This window comes from Bos mutus, chromosome 13 (assembly GCF_027580195.1).
Source record: "Bos mutus isolate GX-2022 chromosome 13, NWIPB_WYAK_1.1, whole genome shotgun sequence".
In the NCBI taxonomy this organism is placed as follows: Eukaryota; Metazoa; Chordata; class Mammalia; order Artiodactyla; family Bovidae; genus Bos; species Bos mutus.
This window is the reverse complement of record NC_091629.1, coordinates 59,170,239-59,186,328: the sequence shown is the minus strand read 5'-3', so window position 1 is coordinate 59,186,328 and position 16,090 is coordinate 59,170,239. Positions and strand designations below refer to the sequence as shown.

Here is a 16,090-nt window from a genome sequence, read left to right as displayed (position 1 = left end):
ATGACAGAGGATGAGATGGTTGGAAGTCATCACCGACTCCATGGACATGAGTTTGAGCAAGCTCCAGGTGTTGGTGAAGGATAGGGAGGCCTGGCGTGCTCTAGTCCATGGGGTCGTAAATAGTCGGACATGACTGACTGACTGAACTGAACTGAACTGAACTGAGGCTACCACGTGACCGCCAACGACGTTCTAGCATTCGGGCACGAGCAGCCCAGGTTCAAACAGACTCGCTTAGAAGTTCTCCAGGAAACCGTTGGGTGGGTGGAGAGGAGTGCTCGGTCCAACAGCTCCTTTCTGGTCTTCCGTGCTGTTTGAGAACGTGGCCTTTCCTTCCTGGAAATGAGCCTTAACCCCTCGAAGGTTGCACCAGAGCCGAAGCGGGAGGCGGGGCAAGAGCCTGGGTCCAAGTCCCAGGGGCCTGGGTTGGAGCTGGGGCCTGAGCTGGAGAGAGAGAGCTGGCCGCCCGCAGGGCGTGGCCTAGAGCCGGAGCCGCCCTCGGCCTCTGGTCAAGACCGGAACCGAGCTTGGCTGGGCGGTGGGGCAGAACGCAGAGCCCCCTCCCGAGTCGCGGCTGAGGCTCCACCACCTCCGGCCAGCATCGCGGTTGAGAACCAATTGGCCCAGCGGCCCCGCTGCCACACCAACTGCCTGGAGGCGCCGCTGTCCCGGGCCTTCGGGCAGGTGGACTGAAAGGTGGGCTCGCATCCCTGGATCTGCTGCTGCCCATGGTGTTAAAGGCCTTTCTCGGCACTGGCCTGATTTACCAGCCCCAGGCTGAAGAAGACGACCTTGAGGAGCAGTACACCCCGGTAGGGAGACCCGCCAAGGCTGCGCTACGCTTTGTGCAGGACATTTCACCACCAACGACTCTCTCTCATCTTCTCCGTCTCTAGGAAGAGCACCGAGCTCAGTTATGCCTCCATCCTAGTGGTCTCCAACTTTGAGACACTGCTGGAGCTGGAAATCTTAGAAGAAATTTGCAAGATGGATGACCCGGTGCAGGTTTTGATTGTGACACAGGACAGTGGAACCCAGATCCCCTACAACGAGGTGTGTGCTAAGAACCAGGGCTCCTGTGTCCCTCCTCCAATTCACTCTTGTTCGCTTGGAAAAGGAACAAGGGCCTCAATCTGAAAACCTACACCTTCCCCATCTACAGCCTAGCCTGTCAGATCATCTACTTGGCCACCATCCTGGGAGGAACTGGGAGAGGATTGGGCTGAGCCAGTTGCTTCTCCAGGCCAAAGCCATGCGGCTGCAGTACTACCTGAAGACAGATGAAGGAGAGGAAAACTAAGGTAGCAAGGTGTGGATGATCCATTTCCTAAGAAGGCTGGCAGCCTTGAAAAGAGTCTGGCCTTGAAGAAGATCAAGGTACCTAGTGGCTGGGGTTTATAGGGAGGCCAGGAGAAGGTGGGAGGGTTAAGAGGACTTGTTCCAAGTACCATAGCAGCAGCACTCCCACATTATCAGATAGAGTCCTTGACTGGAAGCTAGGTGTGCTCTGCTCTAATTGATCCTTAATCCAACTTTCTTAAAATAGCACACTGAAGAGAGCCAGGAAAGAATCTAAAAAAAAGTGGATATGTGTATAACTTATTCACTGTGCTGTACACATGAAACTAAGACAACATTGTAAAGCAACTATACTATAATAATTTTTTTTTGAAATAAAGTAAAAGGAGATAGGTCCTAAAAAAAAAAAAAAAGAAGAATGCCTCAAATCTTAAGTCCTTGATAACATTTCACTTTCATGCATTGGAGAAGGAAATGGCACCCCACTCCAGTGTTCTTGCCTGGAGAATCCCAGGGACGGGGTAGTCTGGTGGGCTGCCATCTATGGGGTCGCACAGAGTCGGACACGACTGAAGCGACTTGGCAGCAGCAGCAGCAACATTCTGGTTAAAAACACAAATTGTACATTCTCAGGGTAGTTCTGTTCAGTACAGATGTTGATCTTCAGGTTTAATTTGGTTTTCTGGTCAAATTACTCTGAAATTCTTACTTCCAGTTTAAGCCTTTGCTGTTTCTGGGAGCCCCCTAAACTTTGTTTGGAATTCATTAGAATAAAAAGACAAAACTTTAAACAAAAGTTCCATGATGTTTTTGAGAAAGAAAGATGACCATTTAAAAAGTAAATTATAGCATAGTGCCAGGCACATATTACTACTGCTACTGCTAAATCTCTTCAGTCGTGTCCGACTCTGTGTGACCCCATACTCGGCAGCCCACCAGAGTCCCCCATCCCTGGGATTCTCCAGGCAAGAACACTGGAGTGGGTTGCCATTACCTTCTCCAATGCATGAAAGTGAAAAGTGAAAGTAAAGTCACCCAGTTTTGTCCGACACTTCGAGACCCCATGGACTGCAGCCTACCAGGCTCCTCCATCCATGGGATTTTCCAGGCAAGAGTACTGGAGTGGGGTGCCATTGCCTTCTCCAGGCACATATTAGCTGTTCAGTAATTTTTGTGCCGGCAAACCTAGTACTCTGAATAAAACTGGTGAAAATGAGAAGACACCTTCTGGAAAAAGGCTTTTAATACTCAGTTTCTGAAATGGTGTTTGTGCAGTTAAAATAGTAAAAGATGACAACCTAATAGAAGTTTAGAAAAAATCATAATGTCTATAGTAATTAATGCTTTCACAATTTGTATAAGATTCAGATTTTGTGTATTCAGGAGTTTTAAACTTTAGACTGTGAAAGAAACTTTGAAAAGCATGCCAGAGATTTGTGGGAAGAAGCAAATCTCTATTACCTTCTATATTCTAAAATCATAATCCATATATTTTGATTTTTTACTGAATTTTAATGTTTAAATCAATAAACTGTAGTGTTGTAATATCATATGTAACTCACACACAATATCATAATTGAAGGTTATTTACCTGAATATATTTTTGTGGCAGGTCCTCTACTTTACATCACTTTCTAGACAACTGGAATTTGAGGCAACTTCTATGACAGTGGTCCCCTTGTTTCACTTGGCATACCTTCTAATCATATTAGTTGCAATTGTATCATGTTAAAGGTAAAACAATTTTATTAGTAAATTCTAAAAAATATTTTATTGTGTAATAAATATAATGTCTAGATATGTTGGAGTAGTATGTAATTTCCTTGGTTCTGTCTCTCCACAGCAAAGATTTGAAACACAGTGGAACAGTGTTACAGCTCGATTACAGCTCAGAGTTTTATTCAGCAAGCAGAGGAAAGTATACCCTCGAGGCATGAGGGCAAGCTGACCCCAAAGGGGAGGCCTCAATCCATCTTGGCTTCCTGTTTTTATACATTTGTCTCCTCGCCCTGAGTCTGCCGTATGTAAACTGGGCTAGCCAGGAGGGCTGTTTGTTTCACCTGAGGGTCTCACTTCAACCCTCAGGTTTTCTTTCGTTCCATTTTTGCATGCTTTTTCCTTTCTTGTCTTTTAGCCACCATCATTTGGGACTCCTTTTTCGCTATTCTAACTATCTAACATTCCCACCTCAAGAGACGGGAGGCCCAATTCTTTGGGAATTGGGGCGTCAAGCTCTCGCTGGCTACTTTGCTGAGGTGGGATGGTGAGTGGAAAAGGGCCTCCCCCTCTTGCTAGTCTGAAGCCTCAGAGTCCTTATAATGGTGTCCATCTAAGAGTGAGTGATATTTTCTGTGGTTGGGTGTAGTTTTATATATCCTTGTTGAACTGGCACTGCATGTTGCAGCTTGTTGACCTGGGCAGAGATAAAATGGGTTAAAGAATTGATCATACATGGAGCAATCATAAGCAGCATCAATATGGTGATAACAGGGATTAGTAGGGGCATTGCTGCTGCTGCTAAGTCGCTTCAGTCGTGTCCGACTCTGTGCGACCCCAGAGACGGCAGCCCACCAGGCTCCGCCGTCCCTGGGATTCTCCAGGCAAGAACACTGGAGTGGGTTCCCATTTCCTTCTCCAATGCATGAAAGTAAAAAGTGAAAGTGAAGTCGCTCAGTCATGTCTGACTCTTAGCGACCCCATGGACTGCAGCCCACCAGGCTCTTCCATCCATGGGATTTTCCAAGCAAGAGTACTGGAGTGGGGTGCCATTGCCTTCTCCAAGTAGGGGCATTAGCCAACTCCAAATTCCCCATCACCAGGAGAAGGAGCCCCCAAAGAGAGATTGTAGCCACCCTGAGAACTCTGCAGCTCATTCTTTGAGATCCTGTAGGATCTGAATGTTTTTCTTGAGGACTGTGAGACTTTCTTTAACTTAGCTGGAGGTATTTACCCAGAAACAACACATCTTATTCAAGATGGCTCAAGTCCCTTCTTGTTCAGGGATCAGGAGATCTATCTCTTGTCTATTTTGGAATACAACCCCTGGCAAGCATTGTTGGTTCTTTAAATCTATCCTGAGAAATATTATCCCCAGAAACTTAATTTTTACGGTATTCATGAATATGCAGTCGATTGTAGTCTTGAATAGATATCTGAGATCTCACATGTGTATTGAGTGTCCTCTTCTCTTTCATTCCATGGTTTGACTCATGAGTAGTGAATTCAAGAGTCATGCCCTGGTACCTTGACTACTATGGGGGTAGAAAGTATTACAGGATAGGTAGGAGTCCTTCCATGTGGGCTGGAGTTGAGCCTTTGGGGATACATCTTTCCAGACTTTAAATAGGACTTGAGTCACTGGAGCATACAGTGGTGGCTCTTTAGAATCTATTGGGTCCTGATTGACACCCTACAAGTGTGTATATTGTTGGAATTGCCCAATAGCCATGGTATAAGACCAGAGGCTTATACCATGAGCCTCTGGATCTAGGAAGGGGTCATTGACATAAACAAAAGGTCTCCCAAATAGCCTCTCATAAGGACTAAGACCAACCTTTTCCTTAGGGGCAGTATGGGTGCATAGGAGAGCTATTGGTAAAGCTCCTTCCATCCCAGGGACGTCTCCTGGGGTTATCCTTTTTATCTCTAGTTTTAAGAATTGGTTGGCTCTTCCTACTTTTCCTAAAGATTGAGGCCTCCAGGCACAATGGAGATAATAAGTAATGCCCAATGCTTTAGAGTCCCCTTGGGTGACCTTAGGAGTAAATGATTTCCCTTTGTCACTTTGTAATGATCTGGGCAGACCAGATCTCAGAATGATTTTGTGGAACAGATTTTTTTTTTTTTTTTTACACCTCCTCAGCTTTCTCAGTCTGGGTGGTAAGCCTTCAATCCATCCTGTGAATGTATCTATCATGACTAGTAGGTATTTATACCCTTGAGAAACTGGCATCTGGGTGAAGTCCATCTGCCAGTCCTCTCCTGGGTAGGTCCCACACCATTGGATGGGCTGGGTCAGCTGGGGTCTTTGAGCTCCTTGGGGGTCGTTTAATTGGCAAAGGGGACAAGAGGAGACCACTTGCCTTATAGTTGTTTGGAGGCCTGTTCCTCTGAAGGACCTTTCTAGTAATCTTTGGAGGGCCTTCTCCCCTAAATGAGTGGTGGGCTTGTAAGGAGTTAACCATTCCACTGGAGGTTCCCAGGCAGAAAAAGGAGTCCCTCCTTTTGGAATCACCCCATATGATCTTTTTGAAAGCACTTACTCTTAGCTTTAAGAGTCTCACCTTCAGTTTATGAAGGAATTTCTGGCAAAGTAGTCTGCGGAACTAGGGTGGCAACCCTATCAGGTCATTGTTCTGTAATGCTGCTCTCTTAGCTCCTTGATCAGCTGCTTGGTTCCCTCGTGCCACTTCCGTGCTCCCTTTTTGGTGTCCTTTACGATGGGAGACTGAAACCTCAGCGGGCAGGTGGATGCCTCCAAAAGCCTAAGGATTTGATCACCATACTTGATTGGGGACCCTCGGGTGGTCAAGTGGCCTCTTTTTTTCCCAAATAGCAGCATGTGCATGTAGCACCAGAAAGGCATACTGGGAGTCAGTGTAAATGGCTACTCTTTTTCCTTTTCCCAGCTTTAAAACTTGAGTCAGGGCTATGAGCTCAGCCAATTGGGCTGAAGTACCTGGTGGCAAAGGTTTAGCTTCTATGGTCTCAAAATTGGAGCTAACTGCATATCCAGCTCTTCTTTTGCCACCCAGGGTGAAGCTGCTTCCATCAGTGTACCAGATTTCCTCAGGATTGGTCAGAGGATCTTCTGACAATCCTTCTCGGGGTTTTGTCCAGTGGTCCAAGGTTTCTAGGCAAGAATGAAAGGGGAGAAAGCCCTTGGAGGTAGGCAGGAAGGTGGCAGGGTTAAGAACCTCACAAGGGGATATAGTCAGGCCTGGATTTTCCATCAGCACTACTTGATACCTGAGGATCCTTTGATCAGACATCCATAAATGGCCTCTCCAATTCAGGAGTTGTTTCACCTGGTGACTGGTAAAAATAGTTTGCCCCCAAGAGAGAGTTTTAAAGCATCTTGTATCAGGACTGCAATAGCTGCGAGATTTCGAAGGTGGAGAAAGATCTCTTACCAATAATGGAGTAGGATACTCAGGGCCACCAGAAACTGGTGGGAAAATATTTGTCCATCCCAGCAACAAAGAAGTGCTCAGGTGAATCTTTTTATAGTTGTTTTTCTTATAGCACCAAAATGGTACAGGTTTGGGAGGAGAAGGCTCTGGAGTAGAAGGTCAGGACAGAGTAGGTAGCCCCTGTGTCAACCAAGAAATTCTCGGACCTACCTGCCACATCCTGTTGCACCCTTGGCTCCAGTCCCATGATGATTATCTGTGATAGGCGGGCTGGCTGGAGTGAGCTGCTTCAGTCTTGTTGAACCATCGTGAGGGAAGGCTTGGCACTTGACCTTCAGGCTCCTGGGTCCTGAGGGCAGAGTGCTGCCCAGTGTCCCAACTAATGGCATTTGTAGCAAGCTGTTTTAGGAGACTTGTCACGGTTTGGACACTCTTTGGCCCAATGTCCTGCCTGTCTACAGATTAGGCATTTGCCTCATACCTTGTCATTTAAGGACTTAGGGTTTGCCATAGGACTCCCCTGGAGCAGGGCCAGCATCTGGGCATGGCTTGTCTCTTTCCTTTTCTCCCTTTCCTGGGCCTTGGCGTCCTTCTCCTATTCTCTGTTATTAAAAGTATTGGTGACTGTCTGGACCATCTTATTTAAAGAGTCAGCAAGGCCCTGCAGTTGTAGATGTTGTAGCTTTATCCTGATGTCTGATGCACATTGGAACAGTAATTTGTCCTTTAAAGTCACCCTCATAAGAGTCTAAGTCCAGATTGGTAAACTTTTGGAGGGCCTCTTTTAGACTTTCCAGAAAGGCAATGGGGTTCTCACTGGACTCCTGAGTTATTGCTGAGACTGGGCACAGTCCCACAACTAATAGGCTTCCTTTTATTTCCATGGGTGGACTTCCTTAGGGGTAAGTCTTTTTGAAGCTTATCCTACCCAGTACTGTTGCAACCTGAGAGCTGGGCATCCCCAGGTCAGGGTACAGATCCCCAGGCAGGTTGAGGAGACAGCCTACTGGAGATGGAATCCTGGGTCAGGTTGAGGCAGGTCAGCCTCTTGAGAATTGGGTCCCTGGGCAGGTTGAAGCGTGTCGACCTCCTGGGACTGCTGGACTGGAGGTCCCCATGCAGGATGAGGCATGACAACCTCCCAGGGCCTGGATCCCTAGGCAGATCGAGGCAGGTCGACCTCCTGGGACTCCCAGGCTGGAGTTGGGTGTCTCCAAGGTCTCCAGCATGACTAGTGCTGGATAAGATTAAGGGGCTGTAATCTTAACTCATTGCTGGTTTGTCCACTGAGGATGGAAATAGATACCATGAGGTAAAGCAATCCAAGCCTGTGCCCTGAGACTGGGAACCTGGTGAAATAGCCATAAGCCTTAATCTCTTATTGCTCTGAAGTAATGTAAGTCACTGATTTCTTCCCCTAGTCCTCCATAAGAGCAGTTTAGGGTGTTTCCAATGGTAAACATTTCATTGTCATAGACCCACTTTGGGTAATAGCAGAAGTAACGGCAAAGGAGTGGGTTATCTGGTCCTGCTACGGGCATTAAGAGTGTTTGAATAATAAGTGGGGTGGAGTGATGTTGCCTACAAGGGGGCAGGGTCCTGGTTGTAGGAATTAGTAAGTGGCTTAAGAACATATTGATAAGAGGCAACAAATCAGATTTTCCGTAAAAGTGGAGTGGAGATTTGATCTGGGGGTATGTTTGTAACTTTAGGAGAAGGGTAGGAATGGTTTGGGCCCAAACAGCCTTCAGAGCTAACTCCCAAAGTGGCAAACATTATCCCTGGAAGCCTGCGCAATTGCCCTCGAAGGGATGCCACCAACAGATGGACTTCTAGGAGGCATTGTGTGTCTGTCACCTGCCCCAGCAGGTTCACTGAGAGATGCTGTTGTTGCACATGTTGTAGGAAACGTGGAAGATGAAGGCTTGAATATCTAGAGGGATTGGATATTACACAGTGTTTCCCTCCCAAAGGCCAGCTATCTTCTGGTTGGTTGTCCTTCCAGAAGATTGTAGAGGCAACATTGTGGGCCCAGACGGGGCTCAGGAAAAGAGCATGAAACAGGAGCAAAGAGGGCAAGGCACAACTTTGGAAAGAATGACATAGCCCAAGGGCATATTATAAACTGATTAAGATGACAGACAAGTCAAATGCAACTAAACCTTGATTCTCAATCTAAATGACACACACAGAGGTGACAGGATAGTTCCAGGCACTATCAAAAGACCAAGGAGTGGCTGGTTCTCCAATAGTTGGAATGATCCTCCCACTTATTAGCATATGAAATCACCCAGCTTTCAAAAACTAACCACACCACATTCCCTGGCCACTGCACTCTGTGATGGCCCATGCCCTGTGCAGTGTGCTTCTCTCTAAATCTGAACAAATCTACCTCTTACCTATCACTGAATTCTTTTTGCAACGAGACATCAAGAACCTGAGCTTCATTAGGTCCTGAAACCAGGCACTGTGGGTTTTTGCCAGGCTCAAGTCCCAGTCAGACACGACCGAGTGGCTAAGCATAGCACACAGCCACATGGGTTTGAGCCCCAGTCTTAGGTAAACGGCTTCAAACACAACTTTTCCCCTTCAGGAAAGATGATGACCTGCCCAATACTTAGTAAGCAGTGGCATACATGGAGAGAGGAGCTGAAGGATGGCAGGAAAAAGCAGTGGGAAAAACATGCTGAGGAATCCCCTTCAAAACCTGCTGGGAAATCTGCTAAATACCTGACCTGTGCTCACAGTTTTCATTGGTCTGATTCTTGGCACAAAGAAGATTAAGGACAGAAGAACCCTCACCCACTTGGGCAACAGCTACTAAGGCACAGCAGATAGTAGAGCCTTCAGGACACACTGGCCAGAGTCCCTCAATGCACCCAGTGCCGCTTGCCTGTTTGCAGGGGGTTTGAGGAAACAAGAAATGATAGATTGTTTAGGAATTAAGATTTTGTGAGCTATATGTCCTCCTAGCCATAGGGGTGAGGACCCCCTACCTTAACCAGAAGTCTTCTGGGATCTGAGACTGAGCCACGTGAGCTTTCTGCCACATTTGTTTTTGCTGTCCTGGCTTCCCGCATGCTGGGCTTCTTGTCGCTTGCATCGCACTGGGTTTTATTCACATTCAGCTTCCACTGTGGGAGCTTTTGAAGAGTTGGTTTCTGCTGTGCTTGGCCTCCACCTCACAGGGGCTGAGCCGAGGTTGTTTCAGCCAGGTGAAATCCAAGTCACGACACAAGATATGTCTGGGGAGTGTGTAATTTCCTTGGTTCTGTCTCTCCGCAGCAAAGATTTGAAACGGTGGGCCAGTGTTAGAGCTTGGTTACAGCTTAGAGTTTTATTCAGCAAGCAAAGGAGAGTACACCCTCAAGGCATGAGGGCGGGCTGACCCCAAAGGAGAGACCTCAGTCCTTCTTGGCTTCCTGCTTTTATCCATTTGTCTCCTCCCTCTGAGTCTGCTGTATGTAAACTGGGCCAGCCAGGAGGGCTGTTTGTTTCACCTGAGATTCTCACTCTGGTCCTCAGATTTACTTTTGTTCCATTTTGGGGGGCGTTTTCCTTTCTTTGTCTTTTAGCCACCACCATTTTGGACTCCCTTTTCCTCTTCTAACTACCTAACATATAATATTTCTAACATAAAATGTACCATTTCAAAAACCATTTTTAAGTAGACAGATCAGTGGCATTAACTACATTCACAGTGTTGTGCAACCATCACACTATCTATGAATATTTTCCATCACTCCAAACAAACTCAGTAACCATTAAGTAATATTTCCCCATTGTCTTCCCCAAGTCTCGGCTAATTTTTAATCTAGTTTCTGTTTCTATGAATTTGCCTATTCTAGAGATTTCATATAAGTGGAATCATACAGTATTTGTCCTTTTGTGATTGACTTATTTTGCTTATCATAATGTTTTCAAGGATTATCTATGTTGTAGCATGAGTTCCTTTACATGGCTGAATAATATTCTGTTTTATGTATATACCACATTGTTTATCTACCTATCTCTTGATGGGCATTTGAAATATTTCTACCTTTTGATGCCCATAATCACAGAAGCAATAGCAAAAGTTACCCACAAAGAACACAGGGGATGAGAAATTAACAATAAGGAAACAATGAACATAACTGCTGATGCAAAAGTCACATTTTGAACAGTGTTTTCTAATATTGCAGAATACTGACCAAAATATATGAATGCCTGGTAGTATACCTTTAGGGAGCTTCACACTTCTCAGCCATGTCTCGGAACTGGTGTAACATCAGTTTCTTATTGAAGAAGAAATATCCATGGTTTGAATGAAGGCCTGGGAACAGATGATTTCCTGTGATGATGTAATATTGTTATACACAAAAAGTGGAAATTCCATGTAAAAAGTGGGTTTATTGCTTAGAAAACTGTCTTATCATTTATATCTTGACGGAGGGTTTCCATATGTTTTATATATTCTTGTAACCAAAACTCTGTAAGGTTTTTATCTACATACTCACTGTTTTCAAAATCTGCCAGATGACATTTTCCCAATTTTTGCCTTGTTTCTTTATCCCAGTATTCAAGAGTCTCAGTAATGATAACCATAACCCTGGGACCATAACTTGACAAATGTTCTTCTACATTACAATATGGTGTGATATAGGAGTTGTAACTTGCCAAATTTTGGAGGCCCAAGTCCTGGGTGTTCATTGGAAGGACTGAGGCTAAAGCTGAAACTCCAATACTTTGGCCACCTCATATGAAGAGTTGACTCATTGGAAAAGACCCTGATGCTGGGAGGGATTGGGGGCAGGAGGAGAAGGGATGACAGAGGATGAGATGGCTGGATGGCATCACCAACTCAATGGACATGAATTTGAGTAAACTCCGGGAGTTTATGATGGACAGGGAGGCCTGGTGTGCTGAGATTCATGGGGTTGCAGAGAGTCGGACACGACTGAGTGACTGAACTGAATTGAAAGCTTCCTGCACGTGGAAACATCCATATATACTACTTACGATGTACAAAATGTATAGGAGCACTACAAAAAACTTGGACTCAGTGCTTGTGAGAAAAGGACTAAAATATTCTCTAAAGAATAGATTCACTGGATCCCATATGTAAAATAGATAGCCAACGGGAATTTGCTGTATGGCTCAGGAATTTCTCACCACAGGCATTTCCCACCACAATCTCCTCCCTCACATCCCCTCGATCTGTCTCTCTGCAGTCAACAGCAGCCCTCGCCCTGGGATTGCTCCACAATCCCTAAACTCCAGCTCCCAGCTGCTGTACCTTCCAGGGGACCTGCATCCTTGTCCAGGGTTTATGGCTGTCACAAGGACTGTCTGATTCTCATTCTATTTATGCTGCAACAGATCATCTGTTTCACTCTCAGCCTTAAATGTTTCTCCTCTGACTCAGGTAATTTTTCCGATATGGGGATCAGACCCCTGCTTCAGTTCCCCGACCAGCCGAGGCAGGTCCAGTCCTCCTAAGACTCCTGTTTTTCCCCCTAGTTCCTTCATCCTACTGAGTTTTGCGTGGTTCTGTATATTCTTTTCCACTGGTCGGGTAATCCTGTCCGCTCTCAGCTGGTGTTCTGCATGCACTTCTGTGTCTGAAGATGTATTCCTGATGTATCTGTGCAGAGAGGTGTACTCCACGTCCACCTACTCCTCTGTCATCTTGTTCTCTCCCCTTTCAGGATATTTTAAATAACATTTTTTTTTTTAATGGTATTTCCAAGACAAGGAAACGTGCCTTTGGTTTTAGTCTATTGACTATTCTTAATAGTGTGTTTTCATCATATTGGATTGGGGCAATCAGGAATACTGCAATTGGTCTTTGTTAGTGGCTTTTCAAACTAACTTTCAAAAAAAGGTTAAGAATACTGAGATAAAATTAGACCATGAGCAGCTCCAAATACCATCACAAGAAAGAATCTGAAAAAATGTCCTGAAGATGTACGCTTTAGCTGCAGATAGGACATACATCCCTATTATTGCTGAAACTGCACTTTGTAACACAGTGTGGCCTAGCAGATACAATGCCTCAACGGGTTTTCAGTTTACTGAGGGCTCTGAACTGGAAACAAATGCATAAGAAATGTGAGCAGAAAAGTCAAAGGAAAACCCTATACAAATGACAAGATTAATCATGGCTATGATATCAAGATTGTCATTCCAGAAGGCCATAAAACCCATGATGCGCATAATCACAGAAGCAATAGCAAAAGTTACCCACAAAGAACACAGGGGATGAGAAATTAACAATAAGGAAACAACATAACTGTTGATGCAAAAGTCACATTTTGAACAGTGTTTTCTAATATTGCAGAATACTGACGAAAATATATGAATGCCTGGTAGTATACCTTTAGGGAGCTTCACACTTCTCGGCCATGTCTCAGAACTGGTGTAACATCAGTTTCTTATTGAAGAAGAAATATCCATGGTTTGAATGAAGGCCTGGGAACAGATGATTTCCTGTGATGATGTAATATTAATGTTATACACAAAAAGTGGAAATTCCATGTAAAAAGTGGGTTTATTGCTTAGAAAACTGTCTTATCATTTATATCTTGACGGAGGGTTTCCATATATTTTACATATTCTTGTAACCAAAACTCTGTAAGGTTTTTATCTACATACTCACTGTTTTCAAAATCTGCCAGATGACATTTTCCCAATTTTTGCCTTGTTTCTTTATCCCAGTATTCAAGAGTCTCAGTAATGATAACCATAACCCTGAGACCATAACTCACAAAATGTTCTTCTGCATTACAATATGATGTGATATAGGAGTCATAACTTGCTGAATTTTGGAGGCCTAAAGCTTCCTGCACGTGGAAGCATCCATTATACTACTTATGATGTACAAAATGTATAGGAGCACAAAAAACTTGGACTCAGTGCTTGTGAGAAAAGGATAGATTCTCTAAAGAATAGACTCACTGGATTCCATATGTAAAATAGATAGCCAACGGGAATTTGCTGTGTGGCTCAGGAAACTCAAACAGGGGCTCTGTATCAACCTAGAGGGGTGGGATGTAGAGGGAGATGGGAGAGAGGTTCAATAGGGAGGGGATATATGTATACCTATGGCTGATTCATGTTGAGGCCAGGACATTGGTGATGGTGGTGATTGTCATGGATACTGCCACTTTTGAATAGACATTGGACATCTGCTCGCTTATGCTATCCATGTCATCAACTCCAACACCTGTTAGAGAAAGAAACACAGTCTCTGTACGTTTTTAACATCCATTAAAAATTAACAAGATCAACTCAAACCATTTTCTTTGCCTGTCTCTCAAGATTTCACTGATTTTGCAGTGTGCTTGTGTGAATGAATGACATGTCCTGAGCAAAGCAAGTGATGAGCCCTGCTCTGGGGTTTTGCAGTGCCTTGAAATGACTGAAGGCAAACCCCCAAATGGGAGCCTTGTTGGGGTTTATATACCGACCTCCCAATGCCAAGAGACACCCAGCATCCCTGCAAGAGCATTGAGCAGAAATGGGCGAAGCGTGTGGACTGAACTTTCTTTTCTCGGTCACCTTTTCCTGGTCTCTTTGACCATTCCATAATTGCATGGGGAATTAGAACTACTAACCTAATCTGTCGGATCATAGACTTTCAAGGGACTTGTGATCCATGCCGTTATTCTGTACTTTTACTTAAACATCAAACTATATGGATGGAAGTGCCTAGCCTTGCTAGGAGCTGAAAGTTGCAAGAGCACATTTGGGAGTGAGGTGGAGTTCTAGTTCCAGGACCGTGTCTCAGACTAGAGGCCATTCTCTTGGCTGCTTGCCTCAGGGCCCAGGGTCCTAAAAGTAAGTCTTTGTCATTGCTGTGCCTCTGATCTATGTGGGTAGGAGCATTGCTGGTGACCATGAGGTTTTTGAAGACACAGATCGGTAATTGCAGGATCTCATCAGATTGGAAGTAGGGTGGGTTTCTTCCTTTGGTAGGACTAGCTCTTGGCAGACCAGAGAAATCTCTCCATTGGCTTGTCTCTCAACTCCCTAGATATTCCTTTTGTGAAATCACTGGGAATGAACTGGAAGGATTGGCCCTAGTAGCTTGAGGACAAAAATCATTTTTTTCTCGCCGGCCAACCCTCCACTCCCTCTTTTGCTATCACATATACTGGTGTGGCAACACTCAGAAGAGACATCTTGGGTTTTTTATTCATCTCTTTATAACTCAGCACTTCTACTGTCATCAGGACTATACTCAGGAATGTGTGCAGGCACATGGAACATTGATGCTTCCCCTAGTAGTCCTAGCTTGGGAAACATTCCAGAAAACCTACTCTGCTCCACCCTGGGTGGCATCAGAGGAGGAGTGAAAATCAGACAAAGGTCTTAATGGTGAGGAACTGGACATCAGTCTGAGGTGCCATAAGGTCTACCCCTGGTGCATCTCCACCCTGCCTCAGTGGTAGAACTGGGAGGTACGGGTAAGGCACCTGTGTTGGTAAGGGACAGATTAAGTCTGAGCATGGACGGAAAGCTTCGGTGGAAAGACTGTCTACACCCCCATCTAGAGCAGGGAGGGACGCCTCCGGTGGAAAGAAGCCATGGCTGTGGATGCCACATTTTTCTCTTTTACAGATAGGAGCTAGCAGTTCCAGAATCACTTCTTTAAAATATATGTTAAAAAACTGGGACAAGTTTGATCCCCAGAGTTTAAAAAAGACACGCCTGATCTTTTTCTGTGATACTGAATGGCCATGGCACCCTTTGGAAGATGGGGAACACTGGCCAGTTGAATGGTCTCAATTATAATACTGTTTTACAATTAGATCAGTCCTGCAGAAAACAAGAGAAATGGGTAGAAATGCCATATGTGTTGCTCCTTATCTCTCTGCAGGGCATGCCAGACTTATGTCCTAAGGGTTCAGATTTGGGTGAAACCTTCAGCTGCCTCCTGTTCTCTTACTTTGCCCCTGTACCTGGGGCTCCCAACTAAACAGGCTGAGTCATGGTGCCCTTCCAGAACAGGTTGCCTCAGTCTCAGTAGAAATTCAAATAGTCCCAATTCATAGAAGCCTTTATAGGACTAACTTTATGATCTTACTTGGAGAGATATAATGTATGTCTTGGGACAGATGCTGACTCCTGACCCGAGAACTCAAGTTTTGGGAGAAGCTACTACTTTTGGAAATGAATGGCTTGAGCATGAGACAAGGGGAAAGAGGGAACAAAAGAGCCCTCCTCCCTACTGAGAGGCAAGCAGTTCCCACAACAGAGCCAGACTGGGACTAAAAGGTAGGATCAGAACCACTTTGCCAGGTGTAATCTTGAAGGACTCAGGGAATGCACACTAAGACTTTAAACTATGCTAAGTTGGCTGACATAGAACAGGGAGAGAAGAAAACTGATAAATTCCTAGATAGACTACAAGAGGCTCTCTGCTGATTCCAAAAGTACAGAGAAAGGAATGATCTTAAAGATAGATTTCTTACTCAGTCAGCTCCAGGTATCTGCCATAAGTTACAAAAACAGGCGTTTAGACCAAATCAGTCTTCAAAAAACTGTTACAGCTGGCTCAGATGGTATATTATGGTAAAGAATACGAGGAGGAAAAGAGAAAAAAAACCTGGCAAAAGACTGAAGCCCCAAAAATGTCTGTTAGATCCACTCCGAAATGGCCTGAGGAGAAGTGCCCA

At 45.0% G+C, this 16,090-nt stretch overlaps 1 protein-coding gene and 2 pseudogenes across 1 annotated transcript in view; 1 reads left to right on the top strand and 2 right to left on the bottom strand.

Annotated features, from left to right (window-relative positions):
- The first annotated feature begins 342 nt into the window (after positions 1-342).
- LOC106700542 (patched domain-containing protein 3-like) overlaps positions 343-16,090 on the top strand; it is a 137,928-nt pseudogene continuing 122,180 nt past the window's right edge.
- The window catches only part of LOC102283549 (patched domain-containing protein 3-like), a 120,344-nt pseudogene continuing 116,538 nt past the window's right edge, over positions 12,285-16,090 (bottom strand).
- LOC102283266 (ankyrin repeat domain-containing protein 26) overlaps positions 13,523-16,090 on the bottom strand; it is a 65,308-nt gene continuing 62,740 nt past the window's right edge. The window contains exon 19 of the mRNA XM_070382148.1: positions 13,523-13,635. Within this exon, the coding sequence (XP_070238249.1) occupies positions 13,523-13,635 (113 nt within the window). The remainder of the gene's footprint in view (positions 13,636-16,090) is intronic.